This window comes from Oncorhynchus mykiss, chromosome 25 (assembly GCF_057628025.1).
Source record: "Oncorhynchus mykiss isolate SJ-2025 chromosome 25, ASM5762802v1, whole genome shotgun sequence".
Classification (NCBI taxonomy): Eukaryota; Metazoa; Chordata; class Actinopteri; order Salmoniformes; family Salmonidae; genus Oncorhynchus; species Oncorhynchus mykiss.
Window position 1 is genome coordinate 2441463 of NC_143046.1, and position 17542 is coordinate 2459004.

The following is a 17542-nucleotide window of genomic DNA, read 5'->3' on the forward strand; positions in this document are numbered from 1 at the left end:
CAGGGTGATTAACAAAAGGCTAAGCTGTGTTCCAATATATTTCACTTGTGATTTTCATGAATAGGAATATATCCTAGGAAGATTTATGTCCGTTGCGTTATGCTAATTAGTGTCAGATGATGACAACGGTACCGTTCACGACTGCACTCAGCAAGTTGTATAAGGCCATAAGCAAACAAGAATAAGCTGTGCTCCTGCTGGCTGGGTACTTTAAACTCTAGACCACCTTTACTCCACATACAAAGCTCTCCCCCGCCCTCCATTTGGCAAATCTGACCATAATTCTATCCTCCTGATTCCTGCTTACAAGCAAAAACTAAAGCAGGAAGTACCAGTGACTTGCTCATTACGGAAGTTTCAGATGACGCGAATGCTACGCTAGAGGACTGTTTTCCAGGATTCATCCAATGGGATTGAGGAGTATACCAACTCAGTCAATAAGTGCATTGACGACGCCGTCCCCACAGTGATCGTACGTACATATCCCAACCAGAAGCCATGTATTACAGGCATCATCCGCACTGAGCTAAAGGCTAGAGCTGCCGCTTTCAAGGACGCCTATATGAAATCCCGCTATGCCCTCAGACAAACCATCAAACACGTAAAGCTTCAATACAGGACCATGATTGAATCCAACTACACCGGCTCTGATACTCGTCGGATGTTGCAGGGCTTGCAAACAATTTACAACTACAGTGGGGAACCCAGCCGCGATCTGCCCAGTGACGCGAGCCTACCAGACGGGCTTAATGCATTTTATGCTCTCTTCGAGGCAAGCAACACTGAAGCATGCATGAGAACACCAGCTGTTCCGGACGACTTTGATCACGCTCTCCGTAGCCGATTTGAGCAAGACCTTTTAAACGGGTCAACATTCACAAGGCCGCTGGGCAAGATGGATTACCACAACGTGTTCTCCGAGCACGCGCTGACCAACTGGCAAGTGTCTTAACTAACATTTTCAACTTTTCCCTGACCAAGCCTGTAATACCTACATGTTTCAAGCAGATACACCATAGTCCCTGTGCCCAAGAAAGCGAAGGTAACCTGCCTAAATGACTACCTACGTCAGTAGCCATGAAGTGCTTTGAAAGGCTGTATTTACACTGCTGCTACACGCTGTTTATTATCTATGCATAAACACTTTACCCCTACCTTCTGGTACAAATTACATCAACTAACCTGTACCCCTGCATATTGACTCGGTACCGGCACCCCCTGTATATAGCCTTGTTATAATTATAGTAAATATCTTAACTCTATTTCTTGAATTGCATTGTTTGTTAAGGGCTTGTAAGTAAGCATTTCACTACACCTGTTGTATTCGGAGCATGTGACAAATAACATTGATTTAAATTTCTTCCTCAATAGAATTGCCAAGAAGATGCTGGCCCAGATCAAGGCTAACTACTCTTCAGGAGCAGAGGAGAGCTCTGACGAGGACAGAGAAGAGAAGGAACAGAAGAAGGGGAAGGGAGGAGAGGAGCAGGAGGAGGGTGAGCTACATTCACTTTTTCATTTCATACTCGTTGATACAGTGATTCTGCAGTGCCTCTTTCCACCACTAATGGTTTATGTCAGTAGACTAGATGTAGAAATAACTGCTTGTTCCCCTCAACAGACGACGATGATGATGATGAAGGGGGCTCTGGCTCTGATGTGGACGTGAAGACGAGTGTGGGGCGTCGCCACCAACTGACGCTGTACGAAGTGGAGTCGGGAGAGGCGAAGGAGAAACCAGCCAGCAAAGGGAAGAAGAAGGAGACCAAGAGGACCAGACGGAAAGGTACAAGGGCTGTCTGGCGGGCTGGCCTGGTCTCTAGCTGGCCTGGTCTCTAGCTGGCCTGGTCTCTAGCTGGCCTGGTCTCTAGCTGGCCTGGTCTTTCTAGGCCTGTGTATTAACACCTTTGGAACAGAATAGAAGTCCTACTCTGCAAACTGTTTTCAATCAACTCTACCTCCCGCCTTTCTCTCTATCCTCGTCTTCCTCCCTCTCCTCTCCCCGTCTTCTCCTCCCCTCTTCCTCCCTCCACCTCTCCAGTGGATAGTGATGACTCAGCAGACTCAGACTTTAAGGAATCAGCTAGCAGCAGTGAGTCAGGAGTTAGTGAGGAGATCAGTGAGAAGGAATCGTTGTCGGAGTCTGAGAAGGAAGGCAGTAGACACAGGAGGACCACGCGCTCCTCCGTGAAGAAGAAGAAGAAGGAGAGGAGCTACGCCCAGACGAAGAAACGGCGCCTCATCAAGGCCCAGGATTCTTCATCCGACGACAAGGTATAGGGAGGCAGGGTAGCCTAGTGGTTAGAGTGGAGGGGCGGCAGGGTAGCCTAGTGGTTAGAGTGGAGGGGCGGCAGGGTAGCCTAGTGGTTAAAGTGGAGGGGAGGCAGGGTAGCCTAGTGGTTAGAGTGGAGGGGTGGCAGGGTAGCCTAGTGGTTAGAGTGGAGGGGTGGCAGGGTGGCCTAGTGGTTAGAGTGGAGGGGTGGCAGGGTAGCCTAGTGGTTAGAGTGGAGGGGAGGCAGGGTGGCCTAGTGGTTAGAGTGGAGGGGCGGCAGGGTAGCCTAGTGGTTAGAGTGGAGGGGCGGCAGGGTAGCCTAGTGGTTAGAGTGGAGGGGCGGCTTGGTAGCCTAGTGGTTAGAGTGGAGGGGTGGCAGGGTAGCCTAGTGGTTAGAGTGGAGGGGTGGCTGGGTAGCCTAGTGGTTAGAGTGGAGGGGAGGCAGGGTAGCCTAGTGGTTAGAGTGGAGGGGCGGCAGGGTAGACTAGTGGTTAGAGTGGAGGGGCGGCAGGGTAGACTAGTGGTTAGAGTGGAGGGGCGGCAGGGTAGCCTAGTGGTTAGAGTGGAGGGGAGGCAGGGTAGCCTAGTGGTTAGAGTGGAGGGGTGGCAGGGTAGCCTAGTGGTTAGAGTGGAGGGGCGGCAGGGTAGCCTAGTGGTTAGAGTGGAGGGGTGGCAGGGTAGCCTAGTGGTTAGAGTGGAGGGGCGGCAGGGTAGCCTAGTGGTTAGAGTGGAGGGGCGGCAGGGTAGCCTAGTGGTTAGAGTGGAGTGGTGGCAGGGTAGCCTAGTGGTTAGAGTGGAGGGGCGGCAGGGTAGACTAGTGGTTAGAGTGGAGGGGCGGCAGGGTAGCCTAGTGGTTAGAGTGGAGGGGCGGCATGGTAGCCTAGTGGTTAGAGTGGAGGGGTGGCAGGGTAGCCTAGTGGTTAGAGTGGAGGGGTGGCAGGGTAGCCTAGTGGTTAGAGTGGAGGGGTGGCATGGTAGCCTAGTGGTTAGAGTGGAGGGGCGGCAGGGTAGCCTAGTGGTTAGAGTGGAGGGGTGGCAGGGTAGACTAGTGGTTAGAGTGGAGGGGCGGCAGGGTAGCCTAGTGGTTAGAGTGGAGGGGTGGCAGGGTAGCCTAGTGGTTAGAGTGGAGGGGCGGCAGGGTAGCCTAGTGGTTAGAGTGGAGGGGCGGCAGGGTAGCCTAGTGGTTAGAGTGGAGGGGTGGCAGGGTAGCCTAGTGGTTAGAGTGGAGGGGTGGCAGGGTAGCCTAGTGGTTAGAGTGGAGGGGTGGCAGGGTAGCCTAGTGGTTAGAGTGGAGTGGTGGCAGGGTAGCCTAGTGGTTAGAGTGGAGGGGCGGCAGGGTAGCCTAGTGGTTAGAGTGGAGGGGCGGCAGGGTAGCCTAGTGGTTAGAGTGGATGGGAGGCAGGGTAGCCTAGTGGTTAGAGTGGAGGGGTGGCAGGGTAGCCTAGTGGTTAGAGTGGAGGGGCGGCAGGATAGCCTAGTGGTTAGAGTGGAGGCCCAGGATTCTTCATCTGACGACAAGGTATAGGGAAGGAGAGGATTTTCAATTCTATATTTGTGAATTTGGTCTGGAATTCATTGATTTGTCGATGTTTGATTGTTACCACATCATAGGTCACACACAATGTGTGATTGGATTGGTCAGTTGACCCCTGGAGGTTGAAGTTTAGAGGTTAACCCTCATTCTCTCCTCCAGAGCGGGTCAGGAGAGGACGGCTCGGGGAAGGAGGATGGAGACACTCCTAAAGGACAGAGGAAGAAGATCAGAAAAATCCTCAAGGACGACAAGCTGAGGACGGAAACGAGGGATGCCCTGAAGGAGGAGGAGGAGAGGAGGAGACGCATCGCTGAGAGGGAGCAGCTCAGGGAGAAACTCAGAGAGGTAAAAGTCAACTGTCTGTGCGCTGTTGTCATGGCATCTGCTAATGGGATGGAAATGAAGTTAGACTCAGTCTATCAATAAGTCAACTACTCCTTCTGCCTGATGGTTCGCTAAGGAGCCAGATGAATGTGTGGTTCAGATAAGAGCATGGTACCAGCTATGCCATGTTTCCACGGTGATCACATCAATGTACTGAATGGGCTCTTTGAATAGAGTGGAAGTTGCTTAGCATTTCCTTAGTATTAAGGTTTGAATGCTTGTGGACTAGAAGATCAGCTGCCCTATACTCCTAGGAACATAACCTGTCCCAACCAGCTGCCCTATACTCCTAGGAACATAACCTGTCCCAACCAGCAGAACAGTCTCCCAGCTGCCCTATACTCCTAGGAACATAACCTGTCCCAACCAGTAGAACAGTCTCTCAGCTGCCCTATACTCCTAGGAACATAACCTGTCCCAACCAGCTGCCCTATACTCCTAGGAACATAACCTGTCCCAACCAGCAGAACAGTCTCCCAGCTGCCCTAAATTCCTAGGAACATAACCTGTCCCAACCAGCTGCCCTATACTCCTAGGAACATAACCTGTCCCAACCAGCTGCCCTATACTCCTAGGAACATAACCTGTCCCAACCAGCAGAACAGTCTCCCAGCTGCCCTAAATTCCTAGGAACATAACCTGTCCCAACCAGCTGCCCTATACACCTAGGAACATAACCTGTCCCAACCAGCTGCCCTATACTCCTAGGAACATAACCTGTCCCAACCAGCTGCCCTATACTGCTAGGAACTAAACATGTCCCAACCAGTAGAACAGTCTCCCAGCTGCCCTATACTCATAGGAACATAACCTGTCCCAACCAGCTGCCCTAAACTCCTAGGAACATAACCTGTCCCAACCAGTAGAACAGTCTCCCAGCTGCCCTATACTCCTAGGAACATAACCTGTCCCAACCAGCTGCCCTAAACTCCTAGGAACATAACCTGTCCCAACCAGCAGCACAGTCTCCCAGGTGCCCTATACTCCTAGGAACATAACCTGTCCCAACCAGCAGCACAGTCTCCCAGCTGCCCTATACTCCTAGGAACATAACAACCTGTCCCAACCAGCAGCACAGTCTCCCAGGTGCCCTATACTCCTAGGAACCCAACCAGCAGAACAGTCTCCCAGCTGCCCTATACTCCTAGGAACATAACCTGTCCCAACCAGCAGAACAGTCTCCCAGCTGCCCTATACTCCTAGGAACATAACCTGTCCCAACCAGCAGCACAGTCTCCCAGCTGCCCTATACTCCTAGGAACATAACCTTTCCCAACCAGCTGCCCTATACTCCTAGGAACATAACCTGTCCCAACCAGCAGAATAAATATATGTATTTTTATGTGCAGACTGTAATGCTTTTAGACTAGACTCTATATGTCCCTCCCGACCAGGTACTCGTGGTGGAGGAGGCGTCCTCCGTGGCTCATCCAATCACAACCAAGCTGGTGCTGGATGAAGACGAGGAGACCAAGGAGCCCATGGTGCAGGTTCACCGCAATCTGGTCACTAAGCTCAAACCACACCAGGTCGACGGTGAGAGACATGTTGTTGTAGTAGTGGAGCCCATGGTGAAGGTGGAATAGTAGGAGTAGTAGTAGTAGAAGCATTAGTAGTAGTAGTAGTAGTAGAGCCCATTGTGAAGTAGCAGTAGTAGTATTAGCAGTAGTGGTAGTAGTAGTAGTAGCAGTAGTAGAGCCCATGGTGAAGTAGCAGTAGTAGTAGTATTAGCAGTAGTGGTAGTAGTAGCAGTAGTGGTAGTAGTAGCAGTAGTGGTAGTAGTAGCAGTAACAGTAGTAGTAGTGGTAGTAGTAGCAGTAACAGTAGTAGTAGAGCCCATGGTGAAGTAGTAGTATTAGCAGTAGTAGTAGTAGTAGTAGAGCCCATGGTGAAGTAGCAGTAGTAGTAGTATTAGCAGTAGTGGTAGTAGTAGCAGTAGTAGTAGTAGTAGTAGTAGTAGTAACAGTAGTAGTAGAGCCCATGGTGAAGTAGCAGTAGTAGTAGTATTAGCAGTAGTGGTAGTGGTAGTAGTAGCAGTAGTAGAGCCCATGGTGAAGTAGCAGTAGTGGTAGTAGTAGCAGTAGTGGTAGTAGTAGCAGTAACAGTAGTAGTAGCAGTAGTGGTAGTAGTAGCAGTAACAGTAGTAGTAGAGCCCATGGTGAAGTAGTAGTATTAGCAGTAGTAGTAGTAGTAGTAGAGCCCATGGTGAAGTAGCAGTAGTAGTAGTATTAGCAGTAGTGGTAGTAGTAGCAGTAGTGGTAGTAGTAGTAGTAGTAGTAACAGTAGTAGTAGAGCCCATGGTGAAGTAGCAGTAGTAGTAGTATTAGCGGTAGTGGTAGTGGTAGTAGTAGTAGTAGTAGTAGTAGAGCCCATGGTGAAGTAGCAGTAGTGGTAGTAGCAGTAGTGGTAGTAGTAGCAGTAATAATAGTAGTAGTAGTAGTTACAGTAGTAGTAGTAGTAGTAGTTGTAACAGTAGTAGTAGCAGTAGTAGTCACAGTAACAATAGTAGTAGCAGTAATAATAGTAGTAGTAGTAGTAGTAGTAACAGTAGTAGTAGTAGTTACAGTAGTAGTAGTAGTAACAATAGCAGTAGTAGTAGTAACAATAGCAGTAGTAGTAGTAACAGTAGTAGTAGTAGTAGCAGCAGCAGCAGTAGTAGTATTAGTGGTAACAGTAGCAGTAGTAGTAGTAGGTACAGTAGTAGTAACAATAGTAGTAGTATTAGTAACAGTAGTAGTAGTAGTAACAGTGGTAGTAACAATGGTAGTAGTAACAGTAGTAGTAGTAGTAACAGTGGTAGTAACAATGGTAGTAGTAACAGTAGTAGTAGTAGTAGTAGTATTAGTATCAGTAGTAACAATAGCAGTAGTATTAGTAGTGGTAGTAGTAGTAGTATTAGTAGTAACAATAGTAGTAGTTGTAACATTAGTGACATTAGTAGTAACAATAGTAGTAGCAGTAACAATAGTAGTTGCAGTAGTAGTAACAATAGTAGTAACAATAGCAGCAGTAACAATAGTAGCAGTAACAATAGCGACAGTGGTAGTAACAGCAGCAGTAGTAACAGTAGCAGTAGTAACAATAGTAGCAGTAGTAGTAACAATAGCGACAGTGGTAGTAACAGCAGCAGTAGTAACAGCAGCAGTAGTAACAGCAGCAGCAGTAGCCTGGCAAGAGGCTGTTTATGGTGAACCTAGCGAGAGGCTGTTTAGCGGCGAGGCTGTTTAGCGGCGAGGCTGTTTAGCGGCGAGGCTGTTTAGCGGCGAGGCTGTTTAGCGGCGAGGCTGTTTAGCGGCGAGGCTGTTTAGCGGCGAGGCTGTTGAGCGGCGAGGCTGTTGAGCGGCGAGGCTGTTGAGCGGCGAGCCTAGCAATACCATGGACATATAACCACGTTGCATGATTTATAAACGGCAAAGGCGTATAGGAGATCAACTTTATTCAGTTCTACACCTTTTATAAAATAGTCAACACTTGCTGGTCAGTTGTCAAAGCACAGTAAACAGACTACCGTAACGCCGTGACTCCGCGTGGCTTGCTATGTGAAAGGTACAAAGAAAATTAATGTGCCAGAAAACAATTAGGCCAAGTGGATTTTCACTTGTCATGACCATTTACGTTACATTCTAATTCACCAGCTCTGTAAGGAAATTAAACTGCAACCACAGTGTGCAGAAATTGTACCTGGGGGCGGGACGTGTTACCTGGGGGCGGGACGTGTTACCTGGGGGCGGGACGTGTCATCTCTCGCTTTGTGACGGACAGGACTATCCTATCAATAGATGGCTAGCAGATGCATATTATTCTATATAGCTGGAGACGGTCTGACAGACTGGCAAACTAAGACTTTTAAATGAAAAGTATCCTAGTTTATCTGAAGTGGAAAATGTAGCTGATTAACTGACGTCCGTCTCTTATGGGAAAACACGGTCTCTAACCCCTGACCCTTCTCTGTGTGTCTGAAGGAGATGAAGGTAACCATGACGCTTCCCAGATGGACGATGATGAAGAGGACGATGATGATGAGCCTGAGAACAGGTATTTAAAAGTATTTTCATTCAAGACAAACCAAATATGTCCTGAACTGCATGCTTCTCAACCAGCTGACGAACATCCTTCAATCCTTTTCCTTATTTCCTTACGGGATGGCTGCTGTTTTACGGGCTCCTAACCAGTTGTTTTATTTTGTGTTTTTTCACATTGTAACTTATTTTGTACATAATGTTGCTGCTACTTTCTCTTATGATCGAAATGAGCTTCTGGATATCAGCACAGCGATCACATTCCTCGACTGGACAAAGACTTTTGTAAAGGATGTACTGCTTTTCTGAGAACGGCCCAAATCCTCGTAACTCGTGTTAAGAAAAGATGTAGGTATAGGGGGTGGAGATCTGGGTGCCTTGTGAGAATTTGTCTGAGTGGGTAATCCTCATCTACCATCCTTCCTATTGGCCAACGTGTAATCACTGGAGAATAAACTGGATGAGCTCCGTTCAAGACTAGCCTACCAACGGGACATTCAAAACTGTAATATCTTATGTTTCACAGAGTCGTGGCTCAACGACGAGATGGATAATATACAGTTGGCTGGGTGTTCCGTGCATCGGCAGGACAGAGATGATGCTAGAATATGCATATAATTGAAAGCTTAGGATAGAAAACACTCTAAAGTTTCCAAAACTGTAACAAATATTGTCTGTGAGTATAACAGAACTGATGTTACAGGCGAAAGCCTGAGAAAAATCCAATCTGGAAGTGACTCATCTTTTGAAAGCCCTGCGTTCCGATGCGTCCCTATTGAGCTGTGAATGCCCTATCATCCAGATTACGCTTTCTCCGTATTCCCCAAGGTGTCTACAGCATTGTGACGTAGTTTTACGCATTTATGTTGAAGAATACCCGTAGGCGGCTTCATTGCGCAAGTGGTCACATGAGGCTCCCAGAGAAATTCTTGCGTAAAATACAGAGGTAGCCATTACTCCAATCGCTTCTACTGAGAAACCAATTGTCCCGGTTGATATATTATCGAATAGATATTTGAAAAACACCTTGAGGATTGATTATAAACAACGTTTGCCATGTTTGTCGATATTATGGAGCTAATTTGGAATCTTTTTTGGCGTTGTCGTGACCGCAATTTCTGGTCGATTTCTCAGCCAAACGGAGCTATTTCGCCTACAAAAATAATATTTTTAACGTTGGCTATCTACCTGGGAGTCTCGTGAGTGAAAACATCCGAAGTTCATCAAAGGTAAACGATTTAATTTGATTGCTTTTCTGATTTTCGTGACAAGGTTGCCTGCTGCTAGCAAGGCATAATGCTATGCTAGGCTATCGATAAACGTACACAAATGCTTGTCTAGCTTTGGCTGTAAAGCATATTTTGAAAATCTGAGATGACAGGGTGATTAACAAAAGGCTAAGCTGTGTTCCAATATATTTCACTTGTGATTTTCATGAATAGGAATATATCCTAGGAAGATTTATGTCCGTTGCGTTATGCTAATTAGTGTCAGATGATGACAACGGTACCGTTCACGACTGCACTCAGCAAGTTGTATAAGGCCATAAGCAAACAAGAATAAGCTGTGCTCCTGCTGGCTGGGTACTTTAAACTCTAGACCACCTTTACTCCACATACAAAGCTCTCCCCCGCCCTCCATTTGGCAAATCTGACCATAATTCTATCCTCCTGATTCCTGCTTACAAGCAAAAACTAAAGCAGGAAGTACCAGTGACTTGCTCATTACGGAAGTTTCAGATGACGCGAATGCTACGCTAGAGGACTGTTTTCCAGGATTCATCCAATGGGATTGAGGAGTATACCAACTCAGTCAATAAGTGCATTGACGACGCCGTCCCCACAGTGATCGTACGTACATATCCCAACCAGAAGCCATGTATTACAGGCATCATCCGCACTGAGCTAAAGGCTAGAGCTGCCGCTTTCAAGGACGCCTATATGAAATCCCGCTATGCCCTCAGACAAACCATCAAACACGTAAAGCTTCAATACAGGACCATGATTGAATCCAACTACACCGGCTCTGATACTCGTCGGATGTTGCAGGGCTTGCAAACAATTTACAACTACAGTGGGGAACCCAGCCGCGATCTGCCCAGTGACGCGAGCCTACCAGACGGGCTTAATGCATTTTATGCTCTCTTCGAGGCAAGCAACACTGAAGCATGCATGAGAACACCAGCTGTTCCGGACGACTTTGATCACGCTCTCCGTAGCCGATTTGAGCAAGACCTTTTAAACGGGTCAACATTCACAAGGCCGCTGGGCAAGATGGATTACCACAACGTGTTCTCCGAGCACGCGCTGACCAACTGGCAAGTGTCTTAACTAACATTTTCAACTTTTCCCTGACCAAGCCTGTAATACCTACATGTTTCAAGCAGATACACCATAGTCCCTGTGCCCAAGAAAGCGAAGGTAACCTGCCTAAATGACTACCTACGTCAGTAGCCATGAAGTGCTTTGAAAGGCTGTATTTACACTGCTGCTACACGCTGTTTATTATCTATGCATAAACACTTTACCCCTACCTTCTGGTACAAATTACATCAACTAACCTGTACCCCTGCATATTGACTCGGTACCGGCACCCCCTGTATATAGCCTTGTTATAATTATAGTAAATATCTTAACTCTATTTCTTGAATTGCATTGTTTGTTAAGGGCTTGTAAGTAAGCATTTCACTACACCTGTTGTATTCGGAGCATGTGACAAATAACATTGATTTAAATTTCTTCCTCAATAGAATTGCCAAGAAGATGCTGGCCCAGATCAAGGCTAACTACTCTTCAGGAGCAGAGGAGAGCTCTGACGAGGACAGAGAAGAGAAGGAACAGAAGAAGGGGAAGGGAGGAGAGGAGCAGGAGGAGGGTGAGCTACATTCACTTTTTCATTTCATACTCGTTGATACAGTGATTCTGCAGTGCCTCTTTCCACCACTAATGGTTTATGTCAGTAGACTAGATGTAGAAATAACTGCTTGTTCCCCTCAACAGACGACGATGATGATGATGAAGGGGGCTCTGGCTCTGATGTGGACGTGAAGACGAGTGTGGGGCGTCGCCACCAACTGACGCTGTACGAAGTGGAGTCGGGAGAGGCGAAGGAGAAACCAGCCAGCAAAGGGAAGAAGAAGGAGACCAAGAGGACCAGACGGAAAGGTACGAGGGCTGTCTGGCGGGCTGGCCTGGTCTCTAGCTGGCCTGGTCTCTAGCTGGCCTGGTCTCTAGCTGGCCTGGTCTCTAGCTGGCCTCGTCTCTAGCTGGCCTCGTCTCTAGCTGGCCTGGTCTTTCTAGGCCTGTGTATTAACATCTTTGGAACAGAATAGAAGTCCTACTCTGCAAACTGTTTTCAATCAACTCTACCTCCCGCCTTTCTCTCTATCCTCGTCTTCCTCCCTCTCCTCTCCCCGTCTTCTCTTCTCTCTTCCTCCCTCCATCTCTCCAGTGGATAGTGATGACTCAGCAGACTCAGACTTTAAGGAATCAGCTAGCAGCAGTGAGTCAGGAGTTAGTGAGGAGATCAGTGAGAAGGAATCGTCGTCAGAGGAGGAGTCGGAGTCTGAGAAGGAAGGCAGTAGACACAGGAGGACCACGCGCTCCTCCAAGAAGAAGAAGAAGGTGGAGAGGAGCTACGCCCAGAAGAAGAAACGGCGCCGCATCAAGGCCCAGGATTCTTCATCTGACGACAAGGTATAGGGAGGCAGGGTAGCCTAGTGGTTAGAGTGGAGGGGCGGCAGGGTAGCCTAGTGGTTAAAGTGGAGGGGAGGCAGGGTAGCCTAGTGGTTAGAGTGGAGGGGTGGCAGGGTAGCCTAGTGGTTAGAGTGGAGGGGTGGCAGGGTGGCCTAGTGGTTAGAGTGGAGGGGTGGCAGGGTAGCCTAGTGGTTAGAGTGGAGGGGAGGCAGGGTGGCCTAGTGGTTAGAGTGGAGGGGCGGCAGGGTAGCCTAGTGGTTAGAGTGTAGAGGGGGCAGGGTGGCCTAGTGGTTAGAGTGGAGGGGTGGCAGGGTAGCCTAGTGGTTAGAGTGGAGGAGTGGCAGGGTAGCCTAGTGGTTAGAGTGGAGGGGTGGCAGGGTAGCCTAGTGGTTAGAGTGGAGGGTCGGCAGGGTGGCCTAGTGGTTAGAGTGGAGGGGCGGCAGGGTAGCCTAGTGGTTAGAGTGGAGGGGTGGCAGGGTAGCCTAGTGGTTAGAGTGGAGGGGCGGCAGGGTAGCCTAGTGGTTAGAGTGGAGGGGCGGCAGGGTAGCCTAGTGGTTAGAGTGGAGGGGTGGCAGGGTAGCCTAGTGGTTAGAGTGGAGGGGCGGCAGGGTAGCCTAGTGGTTAGAGCGTTGGACTAGTAACCGGAAGGTTGCAAGTTCAAACCCCTGAGCTGACAAGGTACAAATCTGCCCCTGAACAGGCAGTTAACCCACTGTTCCTAGACCAGTTAACCCACTGTTCCTAGGCCGTCATTGCAAATAGGAATTTGTTCTTAACTGACTTGCCTGGTTAAATAAAGGTCAAATAAAATAAAATAGGGAAGGAGAGGATTTTCTCCTTACTCCTGTCACAGCTCCTCATCTGCATTGCAGGGGCGGTTCCTCCTGCAGGTAGAGGAGGATCGTTAGTGATTGGAGCCACCTGGGATCAGAGTATTTAAACTGTCACTAATCACCTCTCTCTCTCCGCGCTAGAATATCTAAACAGAGAAAAGAGCTTTCATGCAAGAGATCTAAGTTATAGGTACAACAATTCAAACTGGAGAATTCCCTGTGGTTTTAAACTCATGTATGCATTCATGAAAATTTGATTTAAAAACAAACAAAATGGGTTCATACCTGGAGGAGCGGAGAGAGAGAGGTGATTAGTGACAGTTTTAAATACTCTGATCCCAGGTGACTCCAATCACTAACGATCCTCCTCTACCTGCAGGAGGAACCGCCCCTGCAATGCAGATAAGGAGCCGTGACACTCCTAAACAATTGAACATTTGTGAATTTGGTCTGGAATTCATTGATTGGTCAATGTTTGATTGTTACCACATCATTGGTCACAATATGTGATTGGATTGGTCAGTTGACCCCTGGGGGTTGAAGTTGAGAGGTTAACCCTCATTCTCACCTCCAGAGCGGGTCAGGAGAGGACGGCTCGGGGAAGGAGGATGGAGACACTCCTAAAGGACAGAGGAAGAAGATCAGAAAAATCCTCAAGGACGACAAGCTGAGGACGGAAACGAGGGATGCCCTGAAGGAGGAGGAGGAGAGGAGGAGACGCATCGCTGAGAGGGAGCAGCTCAGGGAGAAACTCGGAGAGGTAAAAGTCAACTGTCTGTGCGCTGTTGTCATGGCATCTGCTAATGGGATGGAAATGACGATGGACTCAGTCTATCAATAAGTCAACTACTCCTTCTGCCCGATGGTTCGCTAAGGAGCCAGATGGATGTGTGGTTCAGATAAGAGCATGGTACCAGCTATGCCATGTTTCCACGGTGATCACATCAATGTACTGAATGGGCTCTTTGAATAGAGTGGAAGTTGCTTAGCATTTCCTTAGTATTAAGGTTTGAATGCTTGTGGACTAGAAGATGCCCTATACTCCTAGGAACATAACCTGTCCCAACCAGCTGCCCTATACTGCTAGGAACATAACCTGTCCCAACCAGCTGCCCTATACTCCTAGGAACATAACCTGTCCCAACCAGCTGCCCTATACTCCTAGGAACATAACCTGTCCCAACCAGTAGAACAGTCTCCCAGCTGCCCTAAACTCCTAGGAACATAACCTGTCCCAACCAGCTGCCCTATACTCCTAGGAACATAACCTGTCCCAACCAGCTGCCCTATACTCCTAGGAACATAACCTGTCCCAACCAGCTGCCCTATACTCCTAGGAACATAACCTGTCCCAACCAGCTGCCCTATACTCCTAGGAACATAACCTGTCCCAACCAGCAGAACAGTCTCCCAGGTGCCCTATACTCCTAGGAACATAACCTGTCCCAACCAGCAGAACAGTCTCCCAGCTGCCCTATACTCCTAGGAACATAACCTGTCCCAACCAGTAGAACAGTCTCCCAGCTGCCCTATACTCCTAGGAACATAACCTGTCCCAACCAGCTGCCCTATACTCCTAGGAACATAACCTGTCCCAACCAGTAGAACAGTCTCCCAGCTGCCCTATACTCCTTGGAACATAACCTGTCCCAACCAGCAGAACAGTCTCCCAGCTGCCCTATACTCCTAGGAACATAACCTGTCCCAACCAGCAGCACAGTCTCCCAGCTTCCCTATACTCCTTGGAACATAACCTGTCCCAACCAGCTGAACAGTCTCCCAGCTGCCCTATACTCCTAGGAACATAACCTGTCACAACCAGCAGCACAGTCTCCCAGCTGCCCTATACTCCTAGGAACATAACCTGTCCCAACCAGCAGCACAGTCTCCCAGCTGCCTAAACTCCTAGGAACATAACCTGTCCCAACCAGCAGAACAGTCTCCCAGCTGCCCTAAATTCTTAGGAACATAACCTGTCCCAACCAGCTGCCCTATACTCCTAGGAACTAAACCTGTCCCAACCAGCAGCACAGTCTCCCAGCTGCCCTATACTCCTTGGAACATAACCTGTCCCAACCAGCAGCACAGTCTCCCAGCTGCCCTATACTCCTTGTAACATAACCTGTCCCAGCTGCCCTATACTCCTAGGAACCTAACCTGTCCCAACCAGCAGCACAGTCTCCCAGCTGCCCTATACTCCTTGGTACATAACCTGTCCCAACCAGCAGAACAGTCTCCCAGCTGCCCTATACTCCTTGGTACATAACCTGTCTCAACCAGTAGAACAGTCTCCCAGCTGCCCTAAACTCCTAGGAACATAACCTGTCCCAACCAGCAGCACAGTCTCCCAGCTGCCCTATACTCCTAGGAACATAACCTGTCCCAACCAGTAGAACAGTCTCCCAGCTGCCCTAAACTCCTAGGAACATAACCTGTCCCAACCAGCAGCACAGTCTCCCAGCTGCCCTATACTCCTAGGAACATAACCTGTCCCAACCAGCTGAACAGTCTCCCAGCTGCCCTATACTCCTTGGTACATAACCTGTCCCAACCAGCAGAACAGTCTCCCAGCTGCCCTATACTCCTTGGTACATAACCTGTCCCAACCAGCAGAACAGTCTCCCAGCTGCCCTATACTCCTTGGAACATAACCTGTCCCAACCAGCAGCACAGTCTCCCAGCTGCCCTATACTCCTAGGAATATAACCTGTCCCAACCAGCAGAACAGTCTCCCAGCTGCCCTATACTCCTAGGAACATAACCTGTCCCAACCAGCTGCCCTATACTCCTAGGAACCCAACCAGCAGAACAGTCTCCCAGCTGCCCTATACTCCTTGGAACATAACCTGTCCCAACCAGCAGAACAGTCTCCCAGCTGCCCTATACTCCTTGGAACATAACCTGTCCCAACCAGCAGAACAGTCTCTCAGCTGCCCTATACTCCTAGGAACATAACCTGTCCCAACCAGCTGCCCTAAACTCCTAGGAACATAACCTGTCCCAACCAGCAGAACAGTCTCTCAGCTGCCCTATACTCCTAGGAACATAACCTGTCCCAACCAGCAGAATAAATGTATGTATTTTTATGTGCAGACTGTAATGCTTTTAGACTAGACTCTATATGTCCCTCCCGACCAGGTACTCGTGGTGGAGGAGGCGTCCGCCGTGGCTTGTCCAATAACAACCAAGCTGGTGCTGGATGTAGACGAGGAGACCAAGGAGCCCATGGTGCAGGTTCACCGCAATCTGGTCACTAAGCTCAAACCACACCAGGTCGACGGTGAGAGACATGTTGTTGTAGTAGTGGAGCCCATGGTGAAGGTGGAATAGTAGGAGTAGTAGCAGTAGTAGCAGTAGCAGTAGTAGTAGCAGCAGTAAAAGTAGCAGCAGTAGTAGTAGTTGTTGTAGCAGCAGTAAAAGTAGCAGTAGTAGTAGTAGTAGTAGTAGTAGAGCCCATGGTGAAGTAGCAGTAGTAGTAGTATTAGCAGTAGTAGTAGCAGTAGTAGTAGCAGCAGTAGTAGCAGTAGTAGGAGCAGCAGTAGTAGCAGTAGTAGGAGCAGCAGTAGTAGCAGTAGTAGGAGCAGCAGTAGTAGTAGTAGCAGCAGTAAAAGTAGCAGCAGTAACAACAGTAGTAGCAGTAGCAGTAACAACAGTAGCAGCAGTAGTAGTAACAGTAGTAACAGTCGTAGTAGCAGTAGTTGTTGTAGTAGTAGTAGTAGTAGCAGCAGTAGTAGTAGTAGCAGTAGTAGTATCAGTAGTAACAGTCGTAGTAGCAGTAGTAGTAGTTGTTGTAGCAGCAGTATTAGTAACAGTAGTATTAGTAGTAGTAACAGTAGTAGTATTAACAGTAGTAGTAACAGTAGCAGCAGTTGTAGTAGCAGCGGTAACAGCAGTAGTAGCAGCAGCAGTGGTAGTATCAGTAGTAACAGTCGTAGTAGCAGTAGCAGCAACAGCAGCAGTGGTAGTATCAGTAGTAACAGTCGTAGTAGCAGTAGCAGCAGTAGTAGTAACAGCAGTGGTAGTATCAGTAGTAACAGTCGTAGTAGTAGTAGTAGTAGTTGTTGTAGCAGCAGTATTAGTAACAGTAGTATTAGTAGTAGTAACAGTAGTAGTATTAACAGTAGTAGTAACAGTAGCAGCAGTTGTAGTAGCAGCAGCAGTAGTAGTAGTAGAAGTAGTTGTAGTAACAGCAGCAGTGGTAGTAGTAGAAGTAGTTGTAGTAACAGCAGCAGTGGTAGTATCAGTAGTAACAGTCGTAGTAGCAGTAGCAGCAGTAGTAGTAACAGCAGTGGTAGTATCAGTAGTAACAGTCGTAGTAGTAGTAGTAGTAGTTGTTGTAGCAGCAGTATTAGTAACAGTAGTATTAGTAGTAGTAACAGTAGTAGTATTAACAGTAGTAGTAACAGTAGCAGCAGTTGTAGTAGCAGCGGTAACAGCAGTAGTAGCAGCAGCAGTGGTAGTATCAGTAGTAACAGTCGTAGTAGCAGTAGCAGCAACAGCAGCAGTGGTAGTATCAGTAGTAACAGTCGTAGTAGCAGTAGCAGCAGTAGTAGTAACAGCAGTGGTAGTATCAGTAGTAACAGTAGTAGTAGAAACAGTGTAAGTATCAGTAGTAGTAGCAGTAGTAGTTGTAGTAGTAGTAACAGCAGTGGTAGTATCAGTAGTAACAGTCGCAGTAGTAGTAGTTGTTGTAGTAGTAGTAGAAACAGTAGTAGTAGTAGTATCAGTAGTAACAGTCGTAGTAGCAGTAGTAGTAACAGTAGTAGTAGTAATAGTTGTTCTAGTAGTAGTATCAATGTTTGTCT

At 48.1% G+C, this 17542-nt stretch overlaps 1 protein-coding gene across 29 annotated transcripts in view; it reads left to right on the top strand.

Moving 5' to 3' along the window:
- LOC110504448 (uncharacterized) overlaps positions 1 to 17542 on the top strand; it is a 74046-nt gene that overhangs the window by 50472 nt on the left and 6032 nt on the right. For 14 of the 29 annotated variants that reach the window (XM_090221179.1, XM_090221185.1, XM_090221191.1 and 11 more), the window contains 11 exons: positions 1372 to 1496; positions 1622 to 1786; positions 2042 to 2274; positions 3966 to 4151; positions 5561 to 5726; positions 8153 to 8225; positions 10959 to 11083; positions 11209 to 11373; positions 11660 to 11904; positions 13312 to 13497; positions 15852 to 16017. In XM_090221179.1, coding sequence (XP_090077305.1) covers positions 1372 to 1496; positions 1622 to 1786; positions 2042 to 2274; positions 3966 to 4151; positions 5561 to 5726; positions 8153 to 8225; positions 10959 to 11083; positions 11209 to 11373; positions 11660 to 11904; positions 13312 to 13497; positions 15852 to 16017 — 1835 coding nt within the window. The remainder of the gene's footprint in view (positions 1 to 1371; positions 1497 to 1621; positions 1787 to 2041; positions 2275 to 3965; positions 4152 to 5560; positions 5727 to 8152; positions 8226 to 10958; positions 11084 to 11208; positions 11374 to 11659; positions 11905 to 13311; positions 13498 to 15851; positions 16018 to 17542) is intronic. The other 15 variants (XM_090221206.1, XM_090221182.1, XM_090221190.1 and 12 more) reach the window with 4 other exon arrangements.